Source organism: Eretmochelys imbricata, chromosome 6 (genome assembly GCF_965152235.1).
Source record: "Eretmochelys imbricata isolate rEreImb1 chromosome 6, rEreImb1.hap1, whole genome shotgun sequence".
Taxonomy (NCBI): domain Eukaryota; kingdom Metazoa; phylum Chordata; order Testudines; family Cheloniidae; genus Eretmochelys; species Eretmochelys imbricata.
This window is the reverse complement of record NC_135577.1, coordinates 26,615,732-26,641,148: the sequence shown is the minus strand read 5'-3', so window position 1 is coordinate 26,641,148 and position 25,417 is coordinate 26,615,732. Positions and strand designations below refer to the sequence as shown.

The 25,417-nt window shown below is 44.6% G+C and overlaps 1 protein-coding gene across 1 annotated transcript in view; it reads left to right on the top strand.

Moving 5' to 3' along the window:
• The first annotated feature begins 21,351 nt into the window (after positions 1-21,351).
• IGF2 (insulin like growth factor 2) overlaps positions 21,352-25,417 on the top strand; it is a 28,300-nt gene continuing 24,234 nt past the window's right edge. The window contains exon 1 of the mRNA XM_077820028.1: positions 21,352-21,450. Coding sequence (XP_077676154.1) covers positions 21,352-21,450 — 99 coding nt within the window. The remainder of the gene's footprint in view (positions 21,451-25,417) is intronic.

Sequence of the window (25,417 nt, the reverse complement as noted above, 5' to 3'; positions counted from 1 at the left end):
TTAAGGAACTGCTGCTACTGCAAGAGTAAAGGACTTGCCCCAGCTCCTGCTACTATGCCAATGTGCTGTTCCCAAAGATCCTTGACCTGGAAACAAAACCTCTTGCTTGCCCGTGCAATAATGAGGAGCTGCCAGAGCCCCCCTCCTTGTGTAGTATATAAACGTTGACACTCAAAACCAAATTGGAACTTATCATCACCTACCATTTATACTATGCCAATGCCCAAAGACCCCAGCCAGGATGGCAGCCCCTCTGGGGAAGTGCCTGAATTCTAGTGTCTTGTTCATGGTCCCGAATGCATGCCAGCACCTCCATCACTCGGGTCCGGAAGCAACACTTAACCATGCGTGTCAATTTAAACACATATGCAGTCTCATCATGGAAGTGGCTAACTGCTTTGGTGGATCGGGACTTTAGAATTTCATTTGTTTTCGTTGCTGCCGGCATTGCTATGTCTGTAAACTGATTAGCACCTACACAGCCTATTCTTTCATACCAGTGACCTTCATTTTGAAGTCCTAGGGGTCAGGTGGAATTGTGCTGCTTCTGTACAAGAGAGCTAGGGAACGTGGGGTGTGGGAAGCATGAGATGGAAATTTTTTTTTTCAATCTCATGATTTTGAGTGAATCTCATGATTTGTGTGAGTGTCTGACTCCTGAGGTCTGAATGTTTGGGATAGGCAACACTATGGGGGCTCTCCTTTTTCCTAACGCAACTGTTCTTATGCTCTTTAAATGAATGGCTGGACTCTCCCCCACCACCCTGCTCAGGTTGGCTTAACAAAATGGCCTTTGATAAAAGATGTTTTTGATTTGCTCTTGGGTAAGTGTTAAGAATTAGCCTATGTGGTTGGGTGAGGGAGGAGGGAAAGGGGCCTGTGGAGAAGGAAGGAGTTGGGGGATGGTGTGACAGAGATTAATAAGGGCTCATTCCACATAGGAAAGGGCAATGAACTGTCTCGTGCGTGTGTGGATATGGGTGTGGGGGAGTATGACCCTTGTCCTTTGCCACTGTGTCTTATATTTTGCTTGTTCAGCTTAAAGATTTTTCTAAATCCTTTGGTTAAATGCAGCAGATTCAGGGATGAGAGAGGATTTGGTGTTTACAAACACAGGTATAACATTTTAAATAAAAGTGAGCCTGAGATTAATTTTTTTTTAAGTTAACAAATCAGCTTCTCATAAGATTTGAACTCAGTACCTTTGAAACATAAGACTGATGCTATCTGGAGAAAACTCAAGTGTATAGATAAGAAGCTAGGAATGTGTTATGTTGGCCAGCAGAGGGCGCTCACATTGTTCCATCAACAGAACGGAACGTACTGGGAACTCAGGAGGAAAATGAATTTTTAAAAAATGATCTTAAGAGTTAGAGACTTGGTACAAAGGCCTCGAGCCTGCAACGACCTCTTTGCGGGTGGAGATTGCACCCGCGTGGCATACCACTGACATCCACGGGGGTCCATCCATGCAGAAGTCATTGCACGATTAGTGCCAAAGCGTATTCCTGGTTCAAACCAGGCTTGATGTGCATGGAATTCACAATTTAAGAATTCAGATTTAAAGTACTGTTAGGTTTTGTTCGGCTAGAAAGCAAAGGCCTTTTTAAAACTCCATGTGGTTATACATTCCTCCTGTAAATGAAGCTCCTCTTACAACGTCCCTCCATATATGAGGTTCAAGTGAATTAGGAGTCCAAGCCCCCTCCCAATAAAGCCAAGGCTCCTAATGATTTCAGTGGAGGAGCACTGGGCCCCTAGACAAAAGAATAAAGGTGCAAAACTTTGTATTGTGGCTGCAATCTAGCATAATTTCTTTGAAATTTGGCCTTGTTATAGGGCCTGATCGAAAATCCATTGAAGTCAATGGAAAGATTCCCATTAACTATAACTTCAGGATTAGGTCCTTATATTTGTTTTCTCAAGTGTCTTCAGGTCACTGTTGCAACTCAGCCATTCAGAGAAAATAACTCCCACATTACTGTTGTTATTTCTATTAAAGCACTTCCTCCTAGTTATGTCCCCCGTAGCACACAACACTACCCAGTGAAATGGCCTTTCAAGCAGTATTTTAGTTCTTTTGCTTCTACTCTCAGCAGCAACCAGGAAGAACGCTAAGATATTTTGGAACCTGCACCAAGTTTAGTTCCAGTTTAAGTCAATTCTTGTCACAAGCCTTACATTTTAACTAGAGCTGTGTTCACGTCTAGACCAAACAGAGAAAAATGAGCAACACAAACTTCTGATAGTTGTTCTTTGCCTGTTAAGGGCACAACATCCAACATTAGTAATTTGCTCTTAACTTGACTCAGTATATTCTCCACAAAGTCTCGCTAGGTGGGTTGGTGTCTGTTCTCAGACACAATGATATAAGTGTAGAGAATCTTAATGACTTAAATTCTCAATTACTTAATTATCTTAATCATTTGCGGAGACTCTTAATTACTTCCGTTCCCCAGGTTTTTAAATGAATGCTTTCCATGAACAAATGGGCAACTTTCAAATGTATTTCTATGCAGATCAGAAACTGGAAAGAGATTTAGGCCATGTCTACACTAGCACTTATGTCAGCAAAACTTTTGTCACTCAGGGGTGTGAAAAAACACACCCCTGCGTGACATAAGTTTTGCCATCATAGGCACTCATGTGCACAGCGCTAGGTTGGTGGGAGATTCTCTTTTGCATTCTCGTTGAGCTGGTTTTATTATGTTGACGGGAGAACTCTCTCCCATTGGCTTAATGTGACTACAGGAGCATTCTTACAGTGCCCCACCTGTATCGATACAGCTGTGCCACTATAAGCTTGGAAATGCAAACATGGCCTAATGTAACATGCATACATCTACATTGCAAATAAACACCTGAAGCAGCAAGTTTCAGAGCAATGAGTCTCAGAGCCCAAGTGGGAACATCTGTACTGCTATTTTCAGACCCATAGCGTGAGCCCAAGTCAGTTGATCCAGAGTCTGAAACTCCATGCCGTGGGGTTTGTTTTGCAGACAAAGGTATAACAAGATCCAGTGGCTGGAAACTGAAGTTAGATAACTTCAGCTTAGAAATAAGGTGCAAATTTTTAACAGTGAGGGTAACTAACCATTAGACTACCCACCCATCCCTAAATAAAATGTTCTATCACTTGCAGTCTTTAAATCAAGATTGGCTCTTTCAGAACATTATGCAGTAGCTCAGCCAGAAATGATGATTTTGAGTCAAGAACCCCTGAGTGAAATTCTCTGACCCCTAAGTTATGCAGGAGGGTCAGACTAGATGTTCATAATGGTCCCTTCTGGCCATAAGATCAATTTAGGTACCAAAATAAGGGGCCAGATTTGCAGAAGAGCTTAACATGCTGGGTCCTGAGATTTTCTGAAAATCTGGTTCCAATTCTGGGTGCTGAGCCCATGAAAATCTGGCCCTGAGCTCTTTGGAAATCTTCTTTTTCCACCCAGTTAGTAAATGTTTAACTCCTAAGATAGACTGTCCATTCAAATCATGCAGCCTGTTCTCATGCCAAAGCTGGGCTACTGGCCTTTTAAAAATGGGCAACAGTTAATTATAATCATTAGAATAGAAGCGGATGGAACAGTAAAAAAACCAAAACAAAAACCAAGGAACTATAAAGTTAAAATATGACAATGAGTCTAATGTTGGGGCTTTTAAAAGTGAGATGCAGATAGCTGTAGTTACAGGTAGCACAATGAAGCTGCCACTGTCTCCTTTCTAGGCCTGGAAGGACCTCCAGGCTCCTGCACAGCTCTGTAAAATTCACTTCACTCTTCACCTGCTGAATCTGAACTCCTTCTGGATGATCAGGCTTAGGAAGAGTTCGGTCTGCCTGGTCACGAGAGTCAGAGAGGGCAAAGGTAAGACTTCATATTCCAATAGAGTTCTATGGTTCTATAACGACATACAAGCAGATAATTGTTGTCACCTTTACAGCATCTGCCAGTCAAATATCTCAAAGCGCTTCACACGCATGAGTGAGTTTATCCTCTGTACAACTTGTGAAGTAGGTATCATTTATTATGCATATGGAGAAACCGAGGCACAGAGCAGTTAGGTGACTTGGCCAAGATCACAGCGGGACTATGCCGCGGCAACAGTATTAGCCAGGCTCCGGCTCTTGTAATGTAACTTTAAGACCATTTTTTTTCTCTCCGTATACAATGCTAACTTGCCTATTTTTGATTTTGCTGCTCTACAAAGTTCGGCAGACTACGGGGATGGGGGCTAGCAGAGCCGAGAAGCCGTCCTTGTGAGGAGGCGCTGTGTGGCGAGTTGGCTTGACTTTAAGGCAAGAAGCAGCACATACTTTTGGATGAGAAAGCTCATTCTGCAGAGCTTCCTCTAGTAATAAACCCAGACAACAGGCAGGTTAGGAAGCTGTTACCAAACCCAGGTACTCTGGGTAAATGTGTGACTATTGCTTGCATTTCAAAGAGAAATCTTGCATTCTAAACTCGGAGTCTAAAACCAGGGCCTATTGGGCTAAGACCTGGTGAAACAGAAAGAAGTGTTTGGACCTTGTGACCCATTGTGTGACATCTGACTATGCTTATAGTAGCAATGTGAGATCTTGAAAAGTAGGGCAGTCCTGAGGGAGGCATCTAAACTCTCCCGGGGCCTCAGTTACCCATCTATAAAATGGGAATAATAATCGTCCTTTTCTCCCACCTGTTGTCCATCTTGTCTATTTATCCTGTAAACTCACACACAGGAAGGGACTGTCTCTTACCATGTGTATGCACAGCACCTAATACAATGACTCAGATGGAGACCTCCAGGCATTACTGTAATACAAAGGATCAGTGTCATCCATGGTAGCAGGGACTACAAGAATAAATGACCCAGGGCCCTTGGCTTTGTGTTTTCCCTGTACCTGTGAGTGAACAATACCTTCTTGTGTAATTTAAACTACACGTGTCATTATCCACACTGATTCTCAGATACGAAGACCATCTTCTGAAAGCACAACTTACCAGTGTGATGCCATGGCAACAAAAATGGGTGGGTACCACTGAAGTTCATAACAGGTATTGTAAGAGGCATCCCTGTTTGGCTGACAGAGCGGGGTGGGTGTTAATGATGACAAGAAGGATGGTCCAATAACTAAGGTGCAAGCCTGGGTCTTGGGAGACCTGCATTCAATTCCACACTCTGCCACTGACTTCCTGTGTGACCTGGAGCAAGTCATATGGGGTGGGAATCATAAAGGTTTTTAGGAACCTAACTCCCATTGAAGTCAGTGTGCTCATCTCACCCTTAGCCTCTCTGTGTGTCAGTACCTTGTCCGTACAAGAGGGATAATACCCCTGTCCCACCTCCCAGAGGTGTTGTGAGGATAACCACATTAAAGTTTGTGAGGTGCTCAGATGCTACAGTGCCGGTGGCCATGTAATTACCTTAGATGAACTCAGGATCATAGAAGATCTAGTCTAACCCCCTGCTCAAAGCAGGACCAACACCAATTAAATCATCCCAGCCAGGGATTTGTCAAACCGGGCCTTAAAAACCTCTAAGGATGGAGATTCCATCACCTCCCTCAGTAACCCATTCCAGTGCTTCACCACCCTCCTCGTGAAATAGTGTTTCCGATTATCCAACCTAGACCTCCCCCACTGCAACTGTAGACCATTGCTCCTTGTTCCGTCATCTGCCACCACTGAGAACAGCCGAGCTCCATCCTCTTTGGAACCCCACTTCAGGTAGTTGAAGGCTGCTATCAAATCCCGCCTCACTCTTCTCTTCTGCAGACTAAACAAGCCCAGTTCCCTCAGGCTCTCCTCGTAAGTCATGTGCCCCAGCCCCCCTGATCATTTTCGTTGCCCTCTGCTGGACTCTCTCCAGTTTGTCCACATCCCTTCTGTACTGGGATGATCCACTCTCTCCCCATGCCTACTGCATTCACTGTGGGTCATTTCTCGCTTTCTCAGTCAGATCACCATGGACTAGCTGCTGCCACTCTTACTCATACTAACTAGCCCACCATACTCGGTTCCGTGTCATGCTGTGTCTGCACTGCAGGGATTAGACTGGCATAGCTACATCGATACAGCTATGTCAGCATAACCCCATAGTGCAGAGGCCACCTACAGCAAAGGCAGGGGTGTTTCTGGTGGCATAGCACCAACCCCTATTCTTCCATTGGGGTTGGGGGGGTTAGGCTGGCATAGCTGTACCACGCTGCGGCGTGGCTTTCTCACACAGCTGCGTCAGCCTTACGTTTTAAGTGTAGCTCAGGCCAAAGGCTGGCAGAATCAGGCCCAGCAATATGCATTAGATTTACCGTCTTCCCAACATCCCAGTCCATTTGTTTTCACTAAACCAAGGTTTTTAAAATCATTCTTCTTCTTATAATAAATTCCACCATCTTCCCCTTGTGTCCCCCCGCCCCAAACCCTCGAGGTCGCCTTGTAAACAGACAAAATCCAGGAAACTCAGAGTTAACCCTGGTGTTCCTCCCCGTCCTGGTGCTGTGACCAGAATAGCGTCCTGGAAGTGCTGCAATGAGTCAGCCTTTACCCTGCATTCCCTGACTGGGCTAGTACAGCTTCACTGCCAGTCCCCGTGGTACCAGAAGGGTGGAGGCGGGTGGGAGAAAGTAGGCTGTAAAACATGTATCATTCACCGAAGGGGCTGTGGGCCTCCTGATTATGTTTCTGTTGACAAGGGGAACCTTCCTGGCAAGCCCCTAGTGAGTAATACCCTGATCCTGCAAGCTGCTCCAAAGTCAGTGGGGCCCCATTTGGGGTCTACCAACTTGCTGAAGTGGAGCCTCAGTAGGAATTTAGGGTCCAATGAAAGAAGCTTGGGGGCTTTTAAAGCACTGGAGTGATTTAGGAGCATATCCAATGGGATTTGTGCTCCTAGATCATTTAGGCCAAAATCCTCAAAGGATCTGGGCCTTCGTGTCCCAGTGCATAGAGCACTGGACGGGGCTCAGGAGACCCAGATTGTATTCCCACTCTGCCACTCTCCTGCTGAGTGACTTTGAGCAAGTCATTTCCTCTGTCTGTCCCTCAGTTTCCCCATCTGTAAAATGGGAGTAATAAGACCGATCTCCTTTGAGCTCCACAGTGGGAAAGCCTTTGAAAATCCCACCATTTACGGCTAGAGCTGGTCAAAGTATGCGGGGAAATTGTGAACATTTTCACAAAAACTCTGGCCCTGTCTTTTGCTGGGAAATGTCAGACTTTAAAATTTTTCAACTCACTTTAGTGATGAGAGTTCTTTGAGAAGTGAGTGCTGAGTATGTCTACCAGGGGATTTGTAAAAATCCAGTCTCTCTGCCCATGTTTTACCATTTTTTTCCCTCTACATATAAACTAATCTAAGTCAGTGTAATAAGGGTTAATTTTTTAGAAATCATACCCCTCTTTTGAGTCAGACTTGCGGGAAAAAAATCTGAACTGGTTTGTCTTCAGTTTATTGCACTTGTATTGTTTCGAATGGGTCAGACCAGAAGGAATATATTTTATTTTATTTTAATTTTTTTTAATCATATCAAAACCAACCCTAAATGATTTACTCTCAGCCTAAGATCTTGTGAACCAAAGTTTCACCTGGTGGGTTTTTATGGCTGAGTAATAAACCAATTCGGAGGAAAAAAAGGAGTGGGGGGGCAGATTTGACAGACTGATACAATTTCCATTGCTATAATTACATGCCTGTTAATCATTAATCACATTCATGTATTTGCATAGCTACAGAGGCTCAGTGTGTTAACCTTTCATAGATGGAACTGTTCTACCCTGAAGACTTCACATCATTTAGGGCCTCATTCGGAGTCTACAGAAGTCAAGAGGATTCTTGCCATCTACTTCAATGGGCCTTGGATCAGGCTCTTAAAAGGGAGGAATCAGGCTCTTAAAGGGGAGGAAAATGGGGCAATTAACATCAGCGTAGATCCATGCAGCTTTGCAAAGCTTACAGGAGAATTTACCAGTCTAAGCACAAAAATTTGCCCTCCCCATGTTGACTGATAAGTAAATAATGATGTTTTATACTCCAAAAAGAAAAATTCCCATCCAAGAAGGCAAGCCGACATTTGCAAGGTGGGTTAATTTTGCAGCTGAGCGAATAATTTGCAGTGAATACTTTACCAGGTGAATTTAGCTTCTGTTTGAGGAATGTCTCTGAGCAGATTTCAGATTCCCTCTCTCAATCACAGGTGTAGGTTTTTGTGGTTTTAGAGTGATGTAGGGTTTACAAAGGCTGGGCTTCTCTGCTGCCCCTCCTGGGCCGTCTAAGGCCAGGAGAAGGAGAGTGCAAAGACATCGGTAAGCCACTGTTGCATGCTCAAGATTCTGGGCTACTCTGCCTATGGGCTGCTCTACAATTGGAAACAGCTCAGGATCCCTTCACTATTTTGCATTATGGCCCTGCACATTCCTGCCACTGGCTCCACCCGAGCGCTGCAAACCATGTAGCCGTGACTATGACATCCCAGGTCCTGCCTGCAGGCTGTTTACAACCCCTGCATACCAAAGTGGGGAGCACAAGCCCTCCCCTTGAGTGTTTGATATTCAAATTTCAATCGGCATTGGTTAGCTGTGATTGGTCACTTAAGCCACAAGGTATTGTTTCCTTTCCCTGATTGGATGAGTGCGGCTCTTGTAACAAGGAGCAGGGCATGGCAAAGACAGGGGCTTTGATTCTGTAAGGGAGTGAGAGCCGATAAGGGTATGTCTACATTGCAAGTAGATACTGTGGCCTGTCTGACTTGGGCTCAGGTTGTTGAGCTGTTCAGCTGCGGTGTAGGCATTCCGGCTTGGGCTGAAGCCCGAGTTCTGGGACCCTCCCACTTCACAGAGTCCTAGATTCCGGGCTCCGTCCTGAGCCGGAATGTCTACACCACAATTAAACAGCTGCTTAGCCCGCGTCTGAGTCAGCTGGCATGGGTTTTTAATTGCAGTGTAGACATACCCTCAGTGGGGTTACGGAATTAAAATCAATCAATCAATCAATCAAATCCATCTTTTCCTATGTGGGCCAGGCAGGCCTCACCTACGGCATCGTTCCTAGGGGGAACAAATAGGCTGCTATCAGATTGAAGGTTTCAAAGCACAGTCCAAGTTATGAAGGGGGTAGTCAGAGCCTTGCCTGGCTAATGAAGTGGCCTTTCCACCGGGGTTCTGGCAAACCTTGTCCCTTTGTGGTGTCATGCAGCATCTCATCCCTGACCTGCAGTCTGCCAGTTTTGTTCACTGGACCTTCATTTCCAGCACGTACCCTCTGACCTCGTCTTGGCCTTATGCTAAGATTTTGTTTCTGCATAAATTACATTTTAGAAGGAAATCAGTTCTTCTGATGGGATTGTATTAATTTACACAGGTAAATGAACAAATTTACTACTACTATGACATTGTTACATTAAGTTCACAGGACAACTCAGACCATAGTCTTGTGAGAGGAAGAATGGTCCTGTTCAAATCACTGTTCTGGCACAGGCTTCCTGTGTGAACCTGAACAAGTCAGTTAGTTTCCTTGTCTCAGATCCCCATCTGTAAAATGGGGCTAGCACTTCCTTACCTCACCAGGGTATTGTGAGAACAAATACAATAAGGATTGTGAGGTGCTCAGGTAGTAGGTCAATGGGTACCACAGATAGATTCCAAATCTAGAGGAAACTCACTTTCTGATGATATGTGGCATGACCTTCAGCTCTGAATTGTTTCAGTTGGAGATGTTAGACTGTGCATTTTTTTAAATTGCTTGAATTGTAATTCTCCATCCATGATTAGCAATGGCCCAACTCATTCAACCAAGGATGGTTACCTCGGTTATTATTTTCCTACATAGAGCACAACAATGCTGTCCAGATTGTTCCCCAAACTATCACCCTCTTGCAATACACTATACTTCCACCAGAGGTGGCATGTTAAAAAGAGGACATAGTGTCTTGGGAAATGTTGATTAGTTGACAGTGTGAGGTCAGCTTCAGAGTAATGTCTGAGAAGTACATTAAAGTTATGCAGAGGGGATGGCTTAATTACCTAAGCCTAAGGTATGAAATACTCAGACACTCTGGAGCCAGTTCCAGAGTCAACTCATTTCTTCATCCTTCTCAGTTAGATAAATTGAGTTCCTTGCACTTTACGGTGTGTATTTTTCTGATGAGACAATAAAACCTAGGTCCTGGCTTCTCTACATGGACAGCTAAGATTCCATGGAACATTTTGTAAAAAAAAGAGTAGGGCAAGGGGCACTGGCCCAGTTTCCTTGGACAAACTTTCCCTTCATCCACATGTGTGCTCTGGGGTTGCTGCTCTCCACTTCAGAGGTGACTGCATTTCAGTGGTGTACATGATGCATTCAGTTCTTTGGGATCCTTCTGGATGGAAGGTACTGTCATCATTACGGCAACTGAAATGGTATTTTGAGGATGCCTGGTAGCACCCACCTTCATATCCAAAGCGTCCTCATCTTGTGCATTGGATATCTAAAATTGCACTGTGGATGCATTTGTTTCTTTTAAAGCAGTGGTTTTCAACCTATGGTCCGTGGCCCCTGGGGATCCGCAGACAATGTCTAAGATTTCCAAAGGGGTTGGCACCTCCATTTGAAATTTTTTTAGGGGTCCTCAAGTGAAAAAAAGTTGAAAACCACTGTTTTAAAAAGCCCCCTTGCATAACGCCAGCCACTCAGTGCAGGGTCTGCCTGTTTTCTTCCATTGTTGTTCTTGTACGGCTCTCAATACACTGAGCCACCTTCTCTGTTGAGAGGCTACGCACTTGAATGCCCTAGTAATGGCAACACCTTGCACACCTTTTCCACGAACTCCTCAAGCCATCTGGAAATCTTTCATAGGTTGGAGTGTGTGTGTGGGGGGGGGAGGGGAAGGGGGTGACTCTTCTATGAACTGGATGAATGCCCCGGCCCCAGGAAGATAAATTCCTCAGTAATTCACAGCATTTTGAGACAAGTGTGGCCCAGACTGGGCGGAACAATATCTCTCCTGCTGGTCTGTTTCAACGAGTCTTTATTTCTATTATTATTTGTATTGTGGCAGTGCTTTGGACCCATTCACAGGTCAGGATCTCACTGTACCAGGCAGGCCCTGCCCCAAAGAGATTACAATAAGTAGTTGTTGTTAGCGCCTCTCCATTGTTCCTTCTTTTGTTTTGATTTAACGTTGGGGCTAAACCTCAGCCTTGAGATCCTTGCAGTTTATTTTTCTAGAACCCCTCTTCCCCCTCCATGATGCATTGATGCTGTGTCCAATGGAACTCCCCATTCTCTCCTGACTCCTAGGATTCTCCAGTATCACAACAATGCAACTTTTGTTTGCTTGTACCACGCTGTTACTACTGGGAGTGTTAGTGGATTGCTTCCTAGGACCTGGTCTAAAGCCCATTGGAGTCCACAGGCTTTGGATCACAACCCCAGTGATCGACTGTTCACATCAACAACCACCACTTCCCCTCTGCATGCAACACTACATTGGGCATGTTTGCAGCCTCACTGTAAGATCGAAGGAGTGAGTGGCCAACCCAGACCCACAGAGGCAGCCACCCAGTCCATGTCAGGGTTGAGGCACAGGGATGGGTAAAGCTGATCAAGGAAAGTAACGAAATGTTGTAAAACATTTCCACCGACTGAAGTGGTTTCCATTTCATGGGTTTCTAAACACTTCCCAGGGTTCTTTTTAAAAATAATTTTCCCCATTATTTTTTTTTATCAAAAACATGATTGAAATCTTTTGTTTGCCAAAACCTAGCTTTGCTCTAAACACAACTTTTTGATATCCATTGCAATGTTGATAGAAAATGTTGTGGGAAACAAAACATTTCTTTAAGAGTTGACAACTGTTACCAGTATTTTGAGGGGGTTCTTTTAGAGGGCAGCTTTTCAATCCAAAAACGGTTTTCATGCCCCTCTCAAAAATTTTCTGGACTGGATCTTCGATGGTGTAAAGGGGAAAGGTGAAGCAGCTGCCACCTGTGCTGTACCTGTCCTGTGGCTAGTGAGGATTCCCCATTCCCCACAGGTGTTGATGCAGCAAATTTTACCAACAGAAAAGACACGAAAAATTAGAAAATGAGCATTATGGGAGGCAGATCGTAGTGCATGCAGGTTACATATGGAGAGGTTTGTGGGATTTCTTAATTCAGTCTTCTTCGTACTTTGATTTAGTGGTATATTTTATATTGCATTTCACTTTTATTTAAACTGTTGGGATATTGGATTAGGTGAGGAATCCCAAAATTCTTAGCTTTTCAAATAACATGTTGATGATGTTACCTCGTCGGCCCCACCACTGCCCCACCTGCCTTGGGAATCCATTTAACCCTCTTACTATCAATGCAACCAATCACTGAGCTTGGAGAGAACTTTATAAAAGCACACGTGGGCGTCGCCTGGAATGTTTTAGCCACATATGTGCTTTGTTTGCCATGGCACTTAAAAATGTCTCACCAGTGGCATGTGGGATGGAAGCAACACTTTAAATCCAGGCACAGAAATCTCCCTGTCACTAACATTTAGAGTCGGTGCCTATAAATCAAGGGGCAGGAACTGGGTCTGTGGAAACAGGCCATCTGTTTGTAATCCTGGGTCAATGCAGTTATGTTATAAAGGATAAAAACATATAAGGGATAGAAATTCTCAGCCTTTGGGGCATAAGCTTCTCACTAACTGTTGATTTAGGAAGGAACTTCTATGGACAGGTTATTCCATAACAAAATTTTGCTGCTGATGTAGGAGCACGTGATGGGCATTTGGCCAGACCTCCATGTTGCTTGGAAATAGTGCCTTCTCCAGGAGCTTTATGGGATACATCGCCAGTGAATCAGGAGATTTTCCCACGGAGTTATGGGTGCTTGATCCCGCCTCTCAAACATTCCTCTGGGAACACACAAAATATTCCACAAAGCCTTGCAGTATCTCCCAGAATACACAGCTGGTTGGAGCTGATGGGAACTCTGGGATATTTACCCAGAAGGCACTGCAGCTGAACTGAGTGGAGCCCTAGTGTGGATGGTGGGCAGAACTTCAAGCAGATTAAGCACCATTAGTCACATCTGGAATCTTCACCCTGATCTACTTGTGCAATAAGCAGGGCAAAACGATGTATAGAATTACAAAGAAGGTGGCACTCTAGCCTAGGCCAGGCCTTTAGGGTCAGCTGGTATGACACAGCATGGCAATTCCTAAATGCAAAAGATCAGGTCTTCACCTGATGTATAAGAATGACTTTAATGAAGCCACGATGATATACATCAGTGGCTTCTAATCTGTTAAACTGCTGAGGCAGAAATTAATGAAAAGAAAGTCAAGGCGGTGGAGATATGTGGGGCGGGGAGGGGACAGAAGAGAAGAGATGGGAGGTTGAGCTGCTAAATGAAGTTGAGGGATTAACCACATTAGCAGCCTCTTAAAGGGTGGGCCCCAGTCCTCCCTGCTCCCTCCCCTCTTCCTCCCTTGCTGTGCTCCCTCGTCACCATAGGGGAGGGAGTTGGTCCTCTAACAGGCTTGTTAATGATATTGTTGTACGTTTTCAAAAGGCTGTTAAATGATGTCATTAAAAAGTGGTTCCTCCCTCCACAGCTCTCCAGTATTTTCCTCTGACTGGCAGTCGGAGGCTGGGTGGGGGAAGCTATTCTTCATAAGTCTATCAATAGGATGTTTGCTGTCCACTGAAATATAGGTAACAGCTTTCTTCACAAGTCTTTCAACCAAGTGGCACCAGCTCCACCCACCCAACCACCAGCCATTGGCCGGTCCTAGCATGACCTGACATTGGTTATTTTTTGACGATGCTCCTTAGGGTCAAAGTGTAACGGTTAAACTTTTACCCCCAATCGGGGAGATTGCAGATTATGTATTCCTTACGCCACCCGTTCCTAAACCGAATTTCGCACCCCTTGATAATCTGTACCTTATTCCCTGATAACCAGAACCTTCTGTGCTTAAACTCTGTACCATTTTCTTTTTACTTCAACATTATCTTAATAAAATTATTAAATCTGTTCTGTAGTTCCTAGATTGGGCAGATTCTGCCCTGGCTGGCAGGGGAAAGGACTAGATGACATAACCCGTCTCCTGTGTGTAGCACGGAGATTGCTCATCTGCCATACCCCAAGCATCATGATAGCATTAGTACTCACCACCTCTATATTATCTTTCCTCTTCAGATCACCAGTGCATTAGCATTATAACATACAACAACCACCCAGTGTAGGTCTGACTGATATGGAAACTGAGGAGGCAGAGAGATTACTTGAGAGGCCTAAAGTTTCAGAGCTAATTGATGGAAGAATCGGACATAGCATCTAGATCACCTGTCCCCTTGCTCTGACCACTAAACAATGCTCGCCCCCACCCAAGCACAAAAACACAAGCTCGCGTGACAATATTCCAAATGTGCGCTCATGGTTTTAAAGGGCTACTTGCATTTTTTGAGGATCCAGAAAAGTGATTTTGGTTTGTTTTCTAGCATGTTAGCAGTTCAGAGGGTCCCAGCCCTCCTGGCATCTCTGCCAGGTGGCCTTCAATTGCAGAGATGCCAGGGAACGTAAGAGATCCATTGCCTCAGCTTCCCCATTTCATTCCTCAGTGTAGGGGCAGTACGAGGACCTTAACATAAAAGTTGTCAGTATCACAATTAAAGAAACCTGATTATTTGCATTATGAGAGTGCTTTGAGATCCCTGCTGAGATTCGGGGCCACATTGTGCCAGGGGCTGAACATACTCCTAGTAAAAGACAGTCCCTGCCCTTAAGAGTTTATAGTCTATGCAGACAAGACAGACAAAGAGAGTGTTATTATTTCCATTGTACAGATGGGAAACTGAGGCACAGAGCTACTAAAGGCCAGGCTTTCAGGTATGCACAGTCTCCAGCGCCTCCCCATGAAAGCTGCTAGATAGTGGTTCTCAAAATTTTTGTATTGGCAACTCCTTTCACACAGCAAGCCTCTGAGTGCAACCATCCAGCCCCCACTCCCAGGTGGCTGGGGCTGGGGCTGTCAGCCATATGCGGGATTGACAGCCCCAGCCCTGCTGCCCGGGGGCTGACAGCTTGTGACTCTCACAAAACCACCTTGCAACCCTCCGAGGGGGCGCAACCTCCAGTTTGAGAACCCCTGTGCTAGATGCTAAGCTCTTCTGGAAACCTGGCCAAGGTCGCACAGGAAGTCTGTGGCAGAACTGGGAACTGAGCCCAGATCTCCTGAATCCCAGGCTAGCGCATTAATCACACAGTCGTCCTTTCTCTTTCTTATGTACACAGCAGTCCTGCAAGTAATAACCCCTGGCGGTGGTGTGCTGTCAGGGGCTCCCCTCGGCAGAGTCGTCTCACACCCAACTAAAGAGAGGCATGTTCACCCCCTCCTCCTTGATGCTGCCAAGCCATCCCTGCTGCTGCTGCCTCACATAAAGGCTGCTGCAGAGCGCATTTTGGGCCTTGGGAATGGACCAGAGTGCAGCAAGTGGCAGGTATTATAGAAATCGTGCTCCTGTGGGGGAGGAGAATGTCCTCAGGGCCCCCTGCAAGGTCCTCACCTCACCCCATTACAAATTACACAAGCGGAGCACCATGCTGTCCTGTCAATGTGCTCAGCGGATTTCTCAGCAGCAGAGTATAAACATTTCCAGAGAAGTGCACTTAGTGTACATTCGTTTGCCAAGTGCTGGTGCCTCCCTTCCTTGGTTATGCTTATGAGAATGTGTTTTGTTTAAATGATAAAACAAATCATTCATCTCTCCCCCTCCGTTCTGTGAGCGCACACCTCCCTGGTACAGCGGGCCTATCCCAGGCAGAAGGGGAACGTTTTTGTAAGGACCTCCTCATTTATAACATTGGCAGTTCACCACCAATTTCGTAGCAGAGCTTCCTGATCGAACCCATCCCAGTGTGCACTGACTCCAAGAGCAACATCATCGTTGATAGTACAGTAGCACCTAGAGACCTCAGTGCAGTTCGGTGCTGTATGTACAGACCACAAGGGGCAGTCTCTGACCTGAAGAGCTTACCATTTAAACGGACAAGATGGAGAGAGAGAGAGAAGGTAGGAGAGGTAATATCCTTTATTGGTGGAAGGTACAAGCTTTCCATGAACAGTAGTTGGTCCAGTAAAAGGTATTACTTTACCTACCTTGTCTCTCTCCTATCCTGGGACCAGCCCAATTACAATAATCCAGCAGCCAAAGATGGAGAAAGGAAGCATTATCACCTCCATTTTATGGATGGGGTACTGAGGCACAGAGAGATTAGATAACTTGACCCAGGTTGCACAGGAAAACCAGAAGCTGACCCCAGCTCTTTTGAGTTCTAGCCCAGTACCTTCACCCAGCACCATTGTCTTTCTCTTGAAAGAGCCTAACCAAAGAACTACTCTGTTGTGGAAAGCCAAAGGACTAGCAGTCCAAAAATTGAGTCAGAAGAGGAGGTAGAAACAGACAATAAAATGCCCTGTTTCTTCTCTCCTCAGGTTTTTGTTGCGCTGAGGCTGCAAAATTCAGGTCAGAATTCCCAACGCCGTTTGTTGGATCTAAGAGTCCAGCTCATTTTAAATGCTCCTGGAGCTTCAGAGAGGGCGTGGCGGGGCTGAGTAATGAAAGACAGCAAAGGTGAGGGTCTCTGATAAGGTGGGAAGTGGCTTCTGGAGAACACTTAAGAATCACATCCAAAGATCATCCTGAAAACAATGAGGACTAGACACAAGGACCCACTGACTGAAGTGCAGCAGCAAGAGAAAAAACAGTCAAAAGACATGCCTGAAAGATACATAGCTGGGATTCCAGAATTCCTCAGAGGTATTTTGTCTTAGCCAACATACGGTGCTGTTTTAAAGCAATTAATTACTCAACAGACGTATCTCCGCCATTCCACCCTGCTTAGAATCTCTATGGCAAATCAAGATCTAGTATATAGTTCATAAAATGTGTCATGTGTACATTAATTGTAACAAGATGTATCAGACCCATTTAAACTATTACCCAATTTGTGATATTTCCTGCCTAAGGCAGGACCAAGTATGCCTATTATATTTGAAGATCTTGTGGATTTTCTATGAAGAGAGAGAGACCCATAGACAGAAGTAGAGTCAACCTGAAGGCAGCTGTAGAATACATCAGGAGCAGGGGGGATCTTGGACCATGTCCACACATATAAGTTGCACCAAACCAAAATTTAACCAAAATTTATTTGAACCCCTATATGGACCCACTTATATGTCTTTAAAACGGAATATTTTTGTTTAGCATGTGCCTGTAAATTTATTGCAGCAAATGAAACCAATATAAAACAGATTAAAATAGATTTAAGCATGTCCATACGGGTTTGCATCAGTTTATCTACAACAGCTTAAAACATACCTGTTGTCAAACTGTGCAATGTTGTGTTTCAACCAGGCTTTAGATTGTAGGGATTTGCTACTGACAGAAGGCAGGTGTTGTAGCATGAAACACTGCCTTTGTGTTGCTGCTGTTCCACAAAGCCATCCAGCGGGTGACAGAACAATATTGCTGTTTATTACTGGGTAAAGCCTACGGGCCCCAGCTGATATCAGAGCCCTAGCCTGTTAGGTGCTGCACAGACGTACAGTGAGACACAGTCCCTTCCCCAACAGGATTCCAATCTATAAAGTTTCTCATCTGCCCTCCTGCACCATATTTCTCAGGCATCACTGGCAAGCTCTTTTAACGTAAAGATTATCCCATAGCCCTACACAGAAAGTCATAATTCTATGTATTTGCACAATGCTATAAAGGCCAACTTTGTCCCTTGTTATTTGGAAGGGCTGATTGTGCCTGTCAGAGTTTCACATTTGTGCTTAAAGGAGTTTGGACTTTCCTCCCCATGACATTCCAGTAAGTATTTCCATAGAAATGCTAGAAAGAAAGAAAGAAAGAAAGAAAGAAAGAAAATGGTGATATGGTTAGCTGTCAATACAGCCTCAGAGCTATTTATCTTCCTTCTGCTGCTACATCATACCTTCTTTGGATCAATTCACCTCTCAGGGAATAAACTCAAACGAGGTTAATCCTGGGTTTTGCCCTCTCCCCCATTTCTTCCTACTGACGTAAGGATGATATTTGCCTGAGGCTTAATGTGTTTTTCTTTATTTTGCTTTGATTTCCAACCCCCCCCCCCCCCCCCAGTTTCCCCCTCAAATACAGACACACTCCTTTAAAGAAGGGAAAATAACCTGCCTTTTTTTTCTTTCGGTCAACAGCTCTTTCTTTTGTGTCTTTCTTTCTTTCTTATCCTCCCCTCTCTCTCTTTCTTGACACAATGCACTATTTATTTGCACTGAAGGATAACTAAGAAGCAATTAAAAGATCAAAGGCACAAACACAAGTGGATCCAATGGCAACTTGTGGGGTTTATTTTGTTGTCTGTGGTGATGTTGTTGATGATGAAGGCTCACCCAAAATGCTGGCTGTTTTCACTGAGCTGGTGAGACACCTCGCATGATGGGGTCATCTTGTCCTTACAATATAGTTTTTGATTATCATTATTGTTCACCCTCTTTGTTTGCTGTTGCAGTTGTTTACTGGAAAATCACTTGTTTTTTTCTCAGAGAGATTAGCCCTCTCACCCTCTCTAGGTTTCTTTTGTCTACTCAAAGGAGGTGCTGGTGGCAAGTTGGGGGAAGGGAAGTCAATTCTTCTCTCTGGGCTGCTAACAGCCCCATTTGACCACCTTGGATATGGTTTTGTTTTTAAACAAATGGGGAAGGATCGTTGTGAAAAAGAATACAACTTTCTTTCTCATCTATTGAAAGTTTTACATTGGATGAGGTGTAAAGGTATATGGCCAAGATTTCCAAACCAGGGTGTCTAAAGTTAGCCTCATAAATCCATAATTAGGCACCTAAAGAAGTGGCCAGGTTTTCAAGAGTGCTGAGCACTTAGCAGCTAATTTTCATTGAGGTATGGAAAACCAAACCACTTATTTAAGTGCCTATATATGGATTTAGGTGACTAACTTTAGGTTTCAGAGTAACAGCTGTGTTAGTCTGTATTCGCAAAAAGAAAAGGAGGACTTGTGGCACCTTAGAGACTAACCAATTTATTTGAGCATAAGCTTTCGTGAGCTACAGCTCACTTCTCCGATGAAGTGAGCTGTAGCTCACGAAAGCTTATGCTCAAATAAATTGGTTAGTCTCTAAGGTGCCACAAGTACTCCTTTTCTTTTAACTTTAGGTTGAAAATCTTTCCTGTATGTATGTATGTTTTATCAGCACCATGCCCTCCTCCCTGTTCTGATGACATCTTTAGTTTAAGGACATTGCACTGGCATTGGGTTGTTTGGTGGGTCTGAAATGCAATGATACAATCCAGACATGGAAAGAAAATTAGGGTCGAATGATGTGATCCAAAGAACAACCTGATGAATGAACAGATTCTTGAGAGGGTGACGTGTCCTTTATGAGGTCAAAAGCCTATAGAGAAAGTACCAGCCCTTCTCCCTCTTTGGTTTGTCTTTGGGAGAAATCTTCTAAATTCCACTTGTTTGGAGAAATCCTTCAGTCAATTCCCAACCTCAGAGAGAAAAAAATCAATTATAAAAATAAAGCATTATTTTCTATTGTTTAAGTGTGCATTGGCATGTTGTAATCATGTAATCACTGAATTTCATTAACTATTTGGGCATTGACTGGGACTTGGCAGTTCAGGAGACCTGGGTTCTATTCCCATCTCTGACACTGACCTGCTGCATGACCTTGGACAAGTCAGTTCACCTCTTTTTTTCCCTCCTACTCTTTGTCTTGTCCATTTAGATTGTAAGCTCTTTGGGACAGGGCACTGTTATCTTACTTATACATATCTGCAGCGCCTAGCACAGTGGGGTCCCTATCGTAGTGCAGGTCTCTTGGCACTACAGTAATCAATAGCAATAATAATTCATTTTACATTTTACTCTGCACAGCTTTATATGCACAATTAACTGTAAGTATGGGAGAATTCCCATTATCTTAAATGGGATTATTCATATGCATAAATCTTTGCAGAATGGGGCTTTAATTAGGTTGGTGGACAACTAAAAGTGAGCATGAGAGCCAGAATACAGCAATAGGTGCAGAACACACTGTATCTGTCTGCCCTAGATAGGCAACGTCTCCATGTTTACTTTGGGATAGCAAGGATGTTAATGAAGTTATGAATGATTAACTGCTTACCAGTCACAGTGAACAACCCCCTCCCGTGCCTACCTCTTTGCTTCTGAAATCCTGCATGTGTCAAAGTCACTTCAGTCGGTAGGTGACTGTAAATTAAGGCCTGCCTCCCATACCAACTTCTTCACTGACTGAAAATCACCTTCGCTAATCACTGAAACATGTCGTTACCCCAGGAGTTATTTTGAAGGTAACGTGCAGGACCAATGGTGAAAAAGCAACTGTTGAAAATAAAGATCAAATATTAGAGTAACCATCTAAATTTTATTTCTTGGAAAGTGAGGAATTTTGACTCAGTTAAGGAGCTCAGAGGATGTTGTGTGAAAGGAGGAAAGATCAGATTCAAGATGAAACAGGCACCTTTTAAGAAAAGTACACTGACTTGGATGAAGAGGTTTCAGTGTGGAAAATGGGTAGTTCTCCCCATGGAAAAGAACTTTGTAGACTCACTGCTTGGTACCCATTGGCTTATGAATCACGACTCAGCTGATATTGGATTGTTTTCCCCATAGGGATCCTGGTGAAATTAAATGAAACACCGATGAACTCAAAGGCAACCATTCCTAAACATTTGGTTGCGTTAGTCTGGAACATGGTAGCCCTAGTAGGGCATTTGGCCACCCCAGAATGAGCTGCTCTTTTTTGAAAAATAAAAACTGCATTCATCTGTTCACATGCTTATTGCTCACTTTACCTGCATGTGAAAAGCAGCATGCAATGAAAGCAGACACCCTCCTTCTGCCCTCACCCAAAGGACAGGGATTTTTTTCTGCATGGAGCAGTAGCTGCATTCAACCCCCTGAGAGGAACATTCTATGAAACCATGTTATTGAAACTTTTTCCTAGTGTGAGACTCCGAGGGTTACACGAGAGAGAGAGGGAGGGAGGGAGGGAGGGGGAAAGAGGGGTTAGATAACTTCTGCAAGGTTATTGGCTGAGTTGCCTTGATCGTTGTTACAGTAGAAGTTGGAGCATGCCCATTGGATGGTGTATAAAAGAAGGGGCAGTGAGTGCTCTCAGCCTGTCTCCTCAGTTGTGGAGCAGCTAATTGAGACTATAGCTGCAGCTGGGAGAACCAAGCCCCACCAGCTCAGACTCTTGGAAAAGCAAGAACAAGCCAAGAGACAGCAAAGCAAAACCAGCAACATCCTCGTAAAACAGGGACTTGACACACCAAAAACCTCCCCCCCAAATTAAACTAAACAACAAACCAAGCAGGACAGAAGCATGTCAGGAGCAGAGAGATACATGGATGAATGCTCCAGCCACCCAGCCTTACTCCAGGTCTGCACACAAGAAGTTGAAAGTAGCAGTGGAAGTTTAAAGGTAAGGGCAACATTAAACAACCCATGCTGGACTTGTCTCTAGTGCCGCAGCAGGCAGAGGGGGCAGCCAGGGGGCTCGCTGAGCTAAGATCAGCCCCATCAGACTTTTTGATGGTCAGCCCAGCAGATCCAGAGACTCCTCTCCGACTCTTCCTTCTGCTTAGCGCGCGCGCGTGTCCCCAGTTCACAGAAGGACGCGGGGTTGGAAATGAGCTGAAAAAGCTGCCCAGCTCGCTGCGAGAGATCTCTCGCCTGCAGGAGCGGGGGGCCGGGCTTGGCGCTTTCTTTTTTTAAGCAAGGCAGGAGGGTTTGGGTTGTGTCGCTTTGGACTCATGCAAACAACGTGATTACAACCAGGAGCCGCATTTGGCTGGCACGTTGTATTTCTTGTTGCTGCATCCCGGTATTTCCTGTGTAAGTGAGTGATGGTGAAGTCCTTGCAAGAGGGTGCAATGGGATATTTGCAAAAGTGACCGGTGTAGGAGGGCGAGAGTATTTATGAGCTGCTTCCCCCTCACCCCCCCCCCCCCCTTCTCCCTTGGTTGCGTGTGGAGCTTGGGCTTTGGAAACAGAAAAGCAAGAGTTCCCGCCTGGCTGCAGTTCCCCTTTAGGGTCGCTAGAGGGACCTCAAATGACGGCTGAGCCGCTTCACTTTAAATTAGAGGACTTCTCCCAGTGAGAGCCTAACAGGTTAAAAAAGGGAAGGGTGACACAAGTTGCTGGCTAGGCTGTAACAGCATTGCGCTGTAGGGACTCATCTGGGGGCTGGGTGTATATGCACAGCTACAGAGGACTGAGAGGAGAGCTGTGCCCCTGCAAGGGGGTGGCTCACCCTTAGAAAACTGGTGTATGTCTGCACACTGCACCCGGTGGGACACTGCCCTTGACTAAGGGGAGGGGAGTTGAGATCTGTCACTGGGGGACTGCAGGGAACTCGTATGCTCGCTCTGGACTCCTGAGTCCTTGTATGAATGGAGATACTGGCATCATGCCGGGATTCCCAGACTGGAGTTGGAGTGGAGCAGGTTTTTTTTTTTTTAATGGATTTTCTGCTCCTTGTGCATGTGTGCATACGTTCATTTAAAGCTCAAAAGTAAATTAGAAGCATTGCCCTTGTATACCAGCACCACAGCCAGTATCGGAAACTGAATAGCAGGTGATCATGGGAGAATGATATATGGAACTCACTAGGAATGTTTATTTCATAGGCAAATACTAAGATCACCTTAAGTGTGTGTGTGTGTTTATATTAGAGGGCTCAAGTCACAACATTCTGATCTGCACTCAAATTATGGTGTTTAGATCTCATTTCTAGTATACGAGGTCATGCAAGGTCACCTATGGGCTATTGGACAGAACTTGAAATAGACCTCTTCTAACAAAATATTGCATGCTTTTCTTAAGACGTTTGGCAGGGGGGAATATTAAGATTGTGCATTGTGTGGAAGGGACAGACAGTTCTTTAGCTTCAGAGCCTTAAGAGAGTATTAAACGCTATTCTGAGAAACACTGCAGCATGTTCGGTCTCAGAGGAATGAAAATTCGGAGAGGAAAAACAAGAAAATGAAGCCAAAATGGAGTGAGAGTTAATGGTTGGCATGGAGCCTTCTACTTTGTGTGGAGTCTTTTTTTTTTTTTTTTTTTCCCTTCCTTCCTTCCCAATTGCTTTTCCCTACAGTAATTGTTTTAAGAGAGCAACTTGGAAAGGTTTTAGCACTCTGTTCAGCGGTAGGGAATTGGGGCACATGAGGAAACTTTGATTTAACATAACTGTACCAGCAGATGTGGCTGCCTTGCTTTCAACCAGTGGTACGTTAACAGGGTTTCTGATACACTAGGTCTTGCTCAGGCAACACTGAGCAATCAAGTGTAAAAATAAGACTTGTGTGGGTGGTTTTAAATAGACACTTTGGGAGAGCCTCTGTTTTAAACCCTTAGATTGGAACTTCCCTATACAGAGTATATAGTTTTCTTCCTAACACCAGGACAGGCTGTAGAGCCCAAGGTTTGCAGAAGTAGGTTTTGTTTTTTTGACATAACAGGTTGTTAGGCTTTTATTTTTTCCCCTGGGTTTGTTTGACTCTGGTTGCATATTAAGGAAACAATGAAACCCCATAATCTGGGGCAGTAAAACCAGATGACATTTCTGGTTTGGGCTTCTCTGGACCAAAACTGACAAGTTTGGTGGTGGGGAGAATGGGTCACAGATGCAAAACCTGCTCTGATTTGTTGACAGGCACATGTTCACTTAACCTGTCAAAGGGGCTTTCTGTGCAAATTCATAAAGGGATAAACAAATCCACTTCCCCCCCCCCCCAAAAAAAAAAAAAAAAAAACTTGTTGGGCTTTTTCCCCTTCCCAGCAAAATCTCAAAGCCAAAATCTGTGTGTGTGTGCGCTTTCTACTGACTATCCTTTACTATAACCTGTGTGGGAGGATCACTGGCTGGACCAAATTACTACACAGAGTCTTCCTCCAAAGCCCAGTGAAGTCACTGCGAGTCTTTCCATCAATGACCATGGGTTTTGGATCAGGCCCCAGCTGCATAACAGAGCATTGTAAGAAGGAATTGCTCTAGTTTCTAAAATAAAGCAAACACAGGTCTTCTTTTTAGAGAGACAGAGAATCTGGTGCTTTTCCAGGATATCACATAGGAGCCGTGCAGGTGGTGCACCCTCTCCTGTCCACTCCCAGTCCATATCCTGGGACTGAGCTCACAAATCCTACTTTCGTTTGTCTTTGCTTTAAAAGCTTCTATATCTAGAGACAGGCTGGGGCGGGGTGGGTGTGGGTGTGGTTTACTAGCTTCAGTGGGAGTGGGATAAAATACACACATTGATCACTTGTATGAAATAGAACGGAAAGGGTTAACCGTGCTCTGCCAAGACCTAAAGCCAGTTCAATGTGTTGTGGGAATATCACTTGCCAGAAAACTCCAATCACCACAATTTCTGATTAAACGGCTTAACTCTTCTCTCTTTATCGTTCCACTTGCTTTGCTGTATTTGCTTCCAAAACCTGGAGTAAATCAGAAAAAAGTTAAATGAGGCTACTAACACTGACTTTGAAATCCCTTCTCCAGATTCTGCCAGCTGTCTTTAGAAGAGTTAAGCAAGATTGCATTTCCCTTTTTAATGCAATAAATCAAATATTTCTGGGCTGCATACCAAAGTTTGTGCAATACACTCCCGAGTAAATAATACTGAGTACCCGTTTCACCTTTTTCTAGTTTGATTCCCCCCCGGTCCCCCACATAGTTTCCCCAGCAAAGACTATTGTAGCTAACACCTACTGTACAGAGAGAGATCCCCTCAATCTCCCAGTGTGGGACAGAGGGAGCTGAGGGTATGGAGGGAACCCCCCTCCCAGAGTGGGGCACGGAGGGAGCACATTTCCCATTTAAGACACAAGAAAGTAAGAGCTAACATAGTGTTGCCAGCCTCAGGCATATAACAATCAAGAGTCAGGTGCCAACAAATCATGAGATTTGCTTAAATCATGTGATTTTTAAAACTAGCAAACTTGGGGTTCATGTTATCTGCCTTCCAGGGTTTGAGAGCTGACCTTTCATCTCAACCATGAGGGCTAGAAACTTCATTTTTTTACAATAAAAGCTAAGAGTTTCATACAATCAGATGATTCCAGTACCTAGAGCTTTAAGGAAACACCGAATATCATGAGAACTGGCAGCTCTGGGGCTCACTAAGCATGTTCCTAGGAGACACACTGGCACGTTGTACAAAGATTAGTCCTCAGAAAACTACTGATGTTACCCTGAAGCCACTCCCTAGCAACTCACTTCCAGAGTAATGCATAGCATAGGCCTCCTTCATAATACCACTGTGCCATCCGACATGGCACTGGGCTCTGAGTTCCTCCCCCTTCCTATACAGGGAAGGCTTTTTGTGTGTTAGAATGGCAAAGAAGTCACAGTAACATCGGATGCAGGTCTTGCGCAACAGACCCAC